The sequence below is a fragment of the Gossypium arboreum genome, chromosome 2 (genome assembly GCF_025698485.1).
Source record: "Gossypium arboreum isolate Shixiya-1 chromosome 2, ASM2569848v2, whole genome shotgun sequence".
Taxonomy (NCBI): domain Eukaryota; kingdom Viridiplantae; phylum Streptophyta; class Magnoliopsida; order Malvales; family Malvaceae; genus Gossypium; species Gossypium arboreum.
This window is the reverse complement of record NC_069071.1, coordinates 29919893-29928724: the sequence shown is the minus strand read 5'-3', so window position 1 is coordinate 29928724 and position 8832 is coordinate 29919893. Positions and strand designations below refer to the sequence as shown.

Below are 8832 nucleotides of genomic sequence, written 5' to 3'. Positions count from 1 at the left end.
TTCTAAAAATACTCTAGTTAGTGTATACTGAAATTGAAACTGATAGAGACTGAGTTTGCGAAAAACAATCTCTGAATTTATGATATTGCTTGATATAAAACATCTATTAATAAATACTATAACCATAACTGATTCATAAAAAATTGTAATATAGATAAATCTGAATAGACATGAGTGCACGAGGTATCCATGGACCGGGTACTAGAGGCCGAGGTAGAGGCTATAGAAGGACTCAAGCTGAGTCCTTTTTTCTGGACAGCATGCCGAACCTGGATACAAGTGAGACGCCGGTGTCACCTATTACTGAGACTGGGTCTCAAGATCGCATGGTTGGGGACAACGCATTGTCTCAGGCTATGTTAAGGATGGAGAGGATCGTTGGGCCCAACACTGAATCTAGGGGCCAAGGGTCAGTTACAGAACGACTCCGGTCCAGTGGAGCTAAACTTTTTAAGGGTGGCACTAGAGTCGCCCCTAATGTGGCTGAGTATTGAATAGAAGCTACTGAAAGGATTATGGATAATTTAGACTGTAACCTTGAGCAGAAATTGAAGGATGTAGTCTTGTTGCTTCGTGATGAGGCCTATCAGTGGTGGTTGACTGTTAAGGAGGGTACTCAATCCGATCGTCTGTCTTGGGAGTTCTTTAAGTCTGCCTTCCAAGGGAAGTACATGGGAGCTAGTTACATCGATACTCGTAGGCGTGAGTTTCTGAAGCTCACCCAGGGAGACGGATCAGTGGCTGATTATAAGGCCAAAATTTTGAGACTGAGTCGCTATGCGCGAGGTATGATGGCGTCTGAGTATGAGAGATGCATCCATTTTGAGGATGGCCTTAGAGATAATTTAAGGGTACTGATAGCTCCGCACAGGGAGCGAGAGTTTTTAGTTCTGGTACAGGAGGCAAAGATTGCCGAGGAGGTTAAGCGCACTGAGCACCAAAACAGAGACCGTGAGAGGGGTAAGAACAAGAGGGATTTGGAGCCTCCGAGTTTGATACCGAGTCCTAAGAAAAAGGGCAAGACTGATGGGTCAATTAGAGTGGGACCCCCTGTTGCTCCTACTGGATTGCATCTGTATAGAGATTGTGGTAGACGCCATCAGGACGAGTGTTGGAGGGGGACTGGGGCGTGTTTGAGACGTGGGTCGTTAGAGCACCAGTTTTGGGAGTGTCCGCTGAGGGCCAATTAGATGCAAGCTTCGGGTTCTGGTACTGCGCAGCCACAGAGGGTAGTTCAGCAGCCATAGAGGGGTTGTGGTCAGGTGAAGGATGGTAACGGTATGGGCCGTGGATAGAGAGCACCAAGTAGAGGTGCTAGACAGACTGAGGCGAGGCAGCCTGCTCTGGTTTATACTGTTTATCGTCGAAAGGACAGATATGCTCCAAACGTCATTATCGGTACGTTATTAATTTATGATTTACCTTACTTTGCTTTGATAGACATAGGCTTCACACATTCCTATGTAGCTAGCATTGTGTCTAGAAACTTGGGGATTTTGGTTTAGAGTACTTCTAGTGAAGTGACTGTACTATTGAGTACCATCCTGGCAAGGCCAATGTGGTGGCCGATGCATTGAGCTGTAGGGTGATGACTGATCTAAGAGCGATGTTCGCTCGACTTAATTTGTTCGACGGATGAAGTTTATTGGCTAAGCTGTAGGTTAAACTGACTTGGATAGGATAGATTCGGGATAGGCAATTAGAGAATGAATCGTTCGGTCTTCGATTCCGTCAGGGTAAGAGTGGCAGTACTATGGACTTTGGGCTGAATAATGATGGGGTACTCTGTTTCCATTGTCAGATTTCTGTACCGAATGATGCTAATTTGAGGTAGTCTATTATGAGACAGTCGCATGTAGCCCTTATGTTATGCATCCCGGTGGAAATAAAATGTATCAAGATCTTTGAGAACTGTACTGGTGGCTGGGATTGAAAATGGAGGTTACTGATTTTGTGGCACAATGTCAAACATGCTAGCAGGTTAAGGCTGAGTATCAGTTACCTTAGGGTTTACTGCAGCGGATTAAGATTCTGCTATAGAAGTGGGAGCAAGTAACAATGGACTTTGTTAATAGGTTTCCCTTGACACCACTAAGAAGAATTCTGTTTGGGTCATAGTGGATCGATTAACCAAGTCTGCGCACTTCATTCCAGTTATGACAGACTATTCTCTTTAGAAGTTGGCGAAACTATATGTCTCAGAATAGTTAGACTGCATAGGGTTTCAGTGTCAATCATTTCTGATAGGTATCCTTGCTTCACGTCTCGACTTTGGAAAAAATTACACGAGGCTCTAGGTCCAAGGTTAGACTTCAGTACTGCGTTCCATCCTCAAACGATGGTCAGTCTGAGAGGGTGATTCAGATACTGGAGGATATGTTGAGGAATTGCGTTATTAATTTTCGAGGTAGTTGGGAGGAGTATCTGCTGCTAGTAGAGTTCTTCTATAATAACAGCTTTCAGTCTAGCATTCAGATGGCACCTTATGAAGCCTGTATGGTTGTAAGTGTTGCACTCCCCTATATTGGACCGAGTTGGGTGAACGTTGAATTTTGGGTTCTGAATTGGTTTTCGAGACTGAGGATAAGGTTAGATTAATTCGAGATCGTCTAAAAGTGGCTTCTGATAGACAGAAGTCCTATTCAGATTTGAACAGGCATGAGATTGAATATTCTATGTGGGATTTCGTGTTTCTTAAGGTCTCGCTATAAAAGAATGTTCTAAGGTTCGGTCGCAAGGGCAAGTTGAGCCTTAAGTTTATTGGGCCTTATCGAATTCCGAGGCGAGTGAGACTAATCGCTTATCAGTTGGAGTTACCTCCAGAGCTAGACCGTATTCATGACATATTTCACGTCTCGATGTTGAGGCGTTACTACTCTGATCCAACTCATATTGTCCCTACTGAGGAGATTGAGGTTAGGCCAGATTTAGCCTTTGAGGAGGAGCCAGTTCATATTCTGGATCGCGATGTAAAGGTTCTTCGGAGGAAGTTTATCCCTTTAGTGAATGTGCTGTGGCAGAATCATAGCTCTGAAGAGTCCATGTGGGAGCCTGAAGATGCGATGCGTCAGCAGTATCCTCATCTGTTCTGATCAAGTAAATTTAAAAGTCGAAATTTCTTTTTAGGGGGTAGAGTTGTAACGCCCCAAAATTTCTATTTTGGATTTTGTGAAATTGTGACACAACTATGTATCTGCTTCAGTCGTTAAGTGTTTTGGGTGTGTGTGTGAACTCCTAAGTTCAAACCTTGCATTTAGCAAATTTTGATATTTTTCTGACTTAAGCATTACACTTTCTTAGTGGGCTTATATTGAATTAATTGTAAAACCATATCAGAATGAGCCTACTGGTTCAAGTGGTAAGGGAATTGATGTGTTAGAGGTCTTATGTTCGAATCTCTACGTGAGCAATGGATGTTATATTTTGCTCAGCTGTGTGATAGAGTTTCGGTTTTACTAGAATTCTGAGTAGTGGGTGGTTGGTTGAGGATGAGAGAATAGCAGGGAGTTATCAAAATTTGTTGTTATATTTTTTTTTCCAAAATTCAGTTTCTTTTCACTAAAGCAAAAATCTGATGTTGGAGACCCCTTTTCTCCACGTTTTCTACCTTTTGGCAATTTCTTTCTTTTACTCTTTATTTTCGATCAAGTTAATGTGTCAATCGCGATTTTTAGCTTTTAGGGTTCTTAGAGATTGATAAGTTTGATGAGTGGTCTCCGTTAGATTTCTTGTCTGTTGGTGTATGGGTTTTTACTGGAAGTTTTAATTGTTGTAAAATTGCATTGGAGACGGCGGGGCTGCTGTGGAGTTCATTTTAATGGATTGAATTGTGCATACAGTTGTTTCATTAACAGTAAGTGTGTGCGTGTGTTGTTGATTAAGCGTTTTAGTGATTCAGTTCGTCATTTTAAGGTGTTCGTTACTCTAATTTTAGGTTCTGGAAGGCTCTGGATAGTTTTTGCATCAAATCGATACCAGGTGTGTACTCGAAAATGCAGAAAGCGGGATTTTAGCGAAAGCAAAAAACCCCACTGTTGACGCCACATAGGCGTGTGGTCACCCATGTGGTAGTTCGTATGTCATAACACGGGCGTGTGATCGACGAGGCCAGGCCATACGCGCAATACACGGTCATGTGATGGCCAAGTAGGCCGTGTGCGACACATGGGCTAAACTGATTTGGGTCGTATGGGCCTCACGGGCGTGTGAGCCCACACGAGTGGTCCACACGAGCGTGTAGGTCCACACGAGTGGTCCACATGAGCGTGTGTGATTCTAGGCCAAGCCGTGTGATCCACGCGGCTAAGGCCAAATTGGACCGTATAGGCCACACGGGCAGGCCACATGGGCATGTGAGCCCATTTAACTGAAATGTGTTCTATGGTTGTACGGGTCACCCAAGACAACAGTGAACCTACTGAAGGGTCGGTAAGCACTACTTAGACCCTTAAATGCGTGAACTGTATGTATGATGTATGTACTGAGCATAATGAATATAAGAATGAATACTGAACTGTATGTGTAACTGATATTCATGTATTAGCATGTCATCTACTGTATGTTGCATTGCATTGGGATGGGATGTTGATATTTGGAGGAAGTGTACTGAAAGACTCTTAAGCCTATTATCTGGCAACTCAGCTGCAGTTTACTGATTATGTGCCGCATTCGGTACTACTTGGAGTGTAGGGATTGGTGGGTGTTTTAAACCCCACATAGAGTGTAGGGATAGACGGAGATGGTGTGTAGAGGCTGGTTGGGTAGGACTCTATTTACTGGTTAATAAATATCTGATACTGTTACTGTGATAGGCTTAGGCCCTAATGCATATCTGATACTGAAATTGAAATGGGCTTAGGCCTAGACTGCATTTGACTGCATGCATGACTTCTGTGGGGATTACACACTAAGTTTACGTAAACTTACCCCTCTTTGTTTTATCTGTCCAGGTAATCCCCAGACTTAGATGGATCGGTGCGGCGGAGGACTCGACGGTAACCACATGATTATTGAACAATTTTAATTTCAGTAATGGTATTTATTTCCTATTTATTTTCTGGGTTATTTTTTTTATGTAAATTGGACTCTTGGACTGTTGCTTTTACTTTGGATTTTCACTGTTTCAAGGATTTTTAAACTGGAAACTCAACAAAAGCTCGGTTTAATTCAAAACGCTATTTTCCAAAACAGGAATGATTTTCTTTAAATATCACGGTTTTAAAAGCTTTCGCTACAAAATATGGTTTTAAATGAATCAAATTAACGAGGAAATGATTTGAAATTTACGAGAGATAAATATAGGATAATAAACAGAGACGGTTTTAACTTGATGACTTCGATTTCAAATCCCATTCCATGTGACATGGCCAGATTCGACCATAACGTCTAGGCCGGGTTTGGGATGTTACAATTATAGTTATAAATATATTAATAATAAATGTTTTGTCGTATAAAGGTTAAAATATGTCATAAGTCTATACAATTCACAGATTTGTAATTTAGTCTTTGTACTTTTATTTTTAAGAATTTAATCCCTTTACTTTTCAAATTTGAAAATCAAGTCCAATTGTTGACATCTTTAAATTTTTTTATCAATTTTGTTGATGTCACATTTTTAAATAAAAATACTACTTAGTAGCCATGTAATTAAAAATAACATTGTAATGAATTTGAATTTAACATAATATTTTTAATATATGCAAAAACAATGTAAAATATAAAATTATAGATAAAAATAAATTCAATTAAACAATGAAAATATAAGAAAATCTTAAATGTATGTTTGTTTAATTGAAAATAACTTTTATGAAATATTTTTAAGAAATCTAACAAACAACCAGAAAATATTTTACACAGATTCCTCCAAACACCAGAAAATATTAGCTTTTCTAGAGAAGTAAATAATTTTCCGAAAGTCATTTTCAGTGAAACAAACGGAGCCTTAGTTAATCGACACAAAAATCAAACAAACTAAGAAAATTCCCACTTTCATATGATCCCTAAAATTGCAAACTAAAAAATCTCCAATTTCATATAAACCCTAAAAAAATATTGCAAACTAAAAAAATCCCTAATTTCATATGAACCCTAAAACAAAATTGCTAAATATATGCTTTCCCGAAAATCTGAGCAACCATAATACCTTCTGCTTGGGTTTAAATCGCTTCACGAAGTCTCTCTCGGAGCTAACTTGTTATAGAAACATGTTTTTTTCTCTCCATCATAAATGAACTCCCCTCGTAATGAAGAAATCTCGTAATGAAGAAATCAACTTCGAATAAGGTAGCTTCTCCATCAATGGCTTCCAACCACTATTTTTAGACAATATTTTCGATTCTTTTATTGACCCATTAGAATTCAAGCTTCGATTTTTACAAAATTTCAATAAAGAGGGAGAGGATTTGAGATTTAGGGGCTTTTAGATTGTTTTATTTGTGTCTGTGTTCAAGGGTTTTTTTTATTTTTTAATAATTTTAAAATCATTTGTTGATGTGGCATATAAGACAAAATAATGTCACGTCAGCATTTAATTACATTTGGACTGCCACATCAGCGATTAATGTTGACGGTTAGTCAATTAATGACCACATCAGCATATTTATTAAAAATAGACCAATTTGACAAAAAAATAAATGTTAGGGTTTAAAGTGCTCCAAAAAAAAAAAGATAAAGTGCCAAAGTGACCAAACAACCAAACGTTAGGGGCTATTTTAGGCATTATGCCAATGGGTAAACATTGAGGGCTAATTTTGTTATTATATCAGACTACATCAACATTTTGCTTGGTAATCAAACCAGTTTTAACGGTAGAGTGACAAAACTGAAAACTTATCCAACAAGAGTGACTAAAATTGGCAACCTATCTAACAAGAGTGACTAAAATAACAAATTTTTTAAATTGGTGACCAAAATAGGAACGCAGGTAAACTCTGGTGACAAAATAGGTAGTTTACCCTTATAAAAAAGATAAAAGTATTATTGTACTAATATAACTTATTTTAAATATGTAAGGTTATTTTGGTAATTTTCTAGACTAAGACAGTGTCATGTTGACTCATGACATCAACTTAATTGCACACTTAAATGATAATATAGATATACAAACAATGTGGGTGAACATACGTATGTAAGATATTAAAATAAAGTGTTGGTTAAATTGGTAAGAATTTTTTTTATAGACGTTAGTAGCATGGGTTAAAATCTCAACATTTACATTTTTATTATTTTTAAAATAAGAAAATGAAAAAAGTACCATCATAATAATATAAATTATTTAAAATATATAAGGTTATTTTAATAATTTTCTAATTGAGTTGGTGTTGAGTTGACTCGTTAATCGACTTAGTTACACGTTAAATAATGATATAGATGTTATGATAAATATTATATTTGAAAAGAGACGAAATTACAAGAGTTGTATGTATGTATGTATGTACGTATGTATGTATCTACGTATGTATGTATGTTTATATTATGCACACTTTATTACCTCCATTAATTGTATATCTATATTAATGTATTTGATTGAGTTGGTGTCAAAATTGATGACAACACAAAGATAAATAAATTTAATCTAATTTTTTCCATTTTAACATTGTACATATTTTATGTGTTATTATTAATTAATTTCAAACTATATATTTCATTATTTATTATTTATTATTTTTATATATACATTTATATTCTAAATTTATAAATTTCATACACATACATACTTGATAGGATTTCTAATATATATAATTTTTTATAACTTTTTCTAAATGAAGAATTTCTTTAAAGTATATAACATAGAAACTGAATTTCAAAAACAATCTTACTGATGGGAATCAACACTATCATTAGAAAATTATTTTAAAGCAAAGAATTTAATTCATGAATGTTTGTTGTAATCCATGTTCAAATAAAAAATACCAAAAATAATAAGAAATAGTGGGTTGAATTTGGTTATGATACTTGTCTATCACCGGCTCAAAACTTGAATGGGTTTGAGCCAGATTTTATTGAGCTCATGTAATGAGTTTGCAAATTAAGCTCGCGTAATAATAAGTGTTTGTAGGATAGGTACCTACATTCTCTTGTCAAGTCACACGTGAGGTTGTGCATATAACCACATAAATATGTGTGAGGTCTAGAATAAGATACGTGTTGACATGCATGAAACCTACTTAGAATGTTATATCAGTAAATAATAACTATATCACATAAACCTCACCATACAGGGAAAAATACTCAACAAATTTCAATTTTAGTGAATGAAATTTCAATTCAACTTCCCAATATTTTGTTGGATGAAGATATGTGTGGTATGAGAGTGAGAGTAAAAGTTTGCGGAATTTGAATCCACCATGCTACCTGCGTCATTTGAGTCATTATAACCTGTTTTTCCCATAGTTTTAGCTGAAAAGAATATTTAAGTAGAATTGGGACGATAACAAATTATTTTTATAACATCTAAATTGGTCTTAATTTTAAGTATTTTGTCTTTTCCAAATGAATGGAGAGGGCAGTGACATCAGTTTTTAGATTTGATTTCAAATTATGCGTAGTTTCTTTTTTTTGACAGTATATTATGTAGTTCTGAGCTTTAAATATATATAAATTTATACGTAAAAGCACTCGTATCATATATAAAATAAGAAGCAGAGAGATGGATTGAAGCCAAAGATTGGAATAGAGGATGACCTGTTTGATGAAGAAAGAGTTACCCTGTGAAGTTGATCTGTGTTTTTTGTGAGGGAGGAGAAAGGAAATGGGATAGATTTCATCGCCATGGTAAGAGAGTACCCATTGCTTTGGGTTTTTGTTTAATGGCCCAAAATAAATGAAAATGAA

The 8832-nt window shown here is 36.6% G+C and overlaps 1 protein-coding gene across 1 annotated transcript; it reads left to right on the top strand.

Moving 5' to 3' along the window:
• Nucleotides 1-515: 515 nt before the first annotated feature.
• Nucleotides 516-1190, top strand: LOC108475174 (uncharacterized). The gene has a single exon (XM_017777163.1). It carries the CDS (start codon nucleotides 516-518, stop codon nucleotides 1188-1190), a length of 675 nt encoding a protein of 224 aa, XP_017632652.1.
• Nucleotides 1191-8832: the final 7642 nt, after the last annotated feature.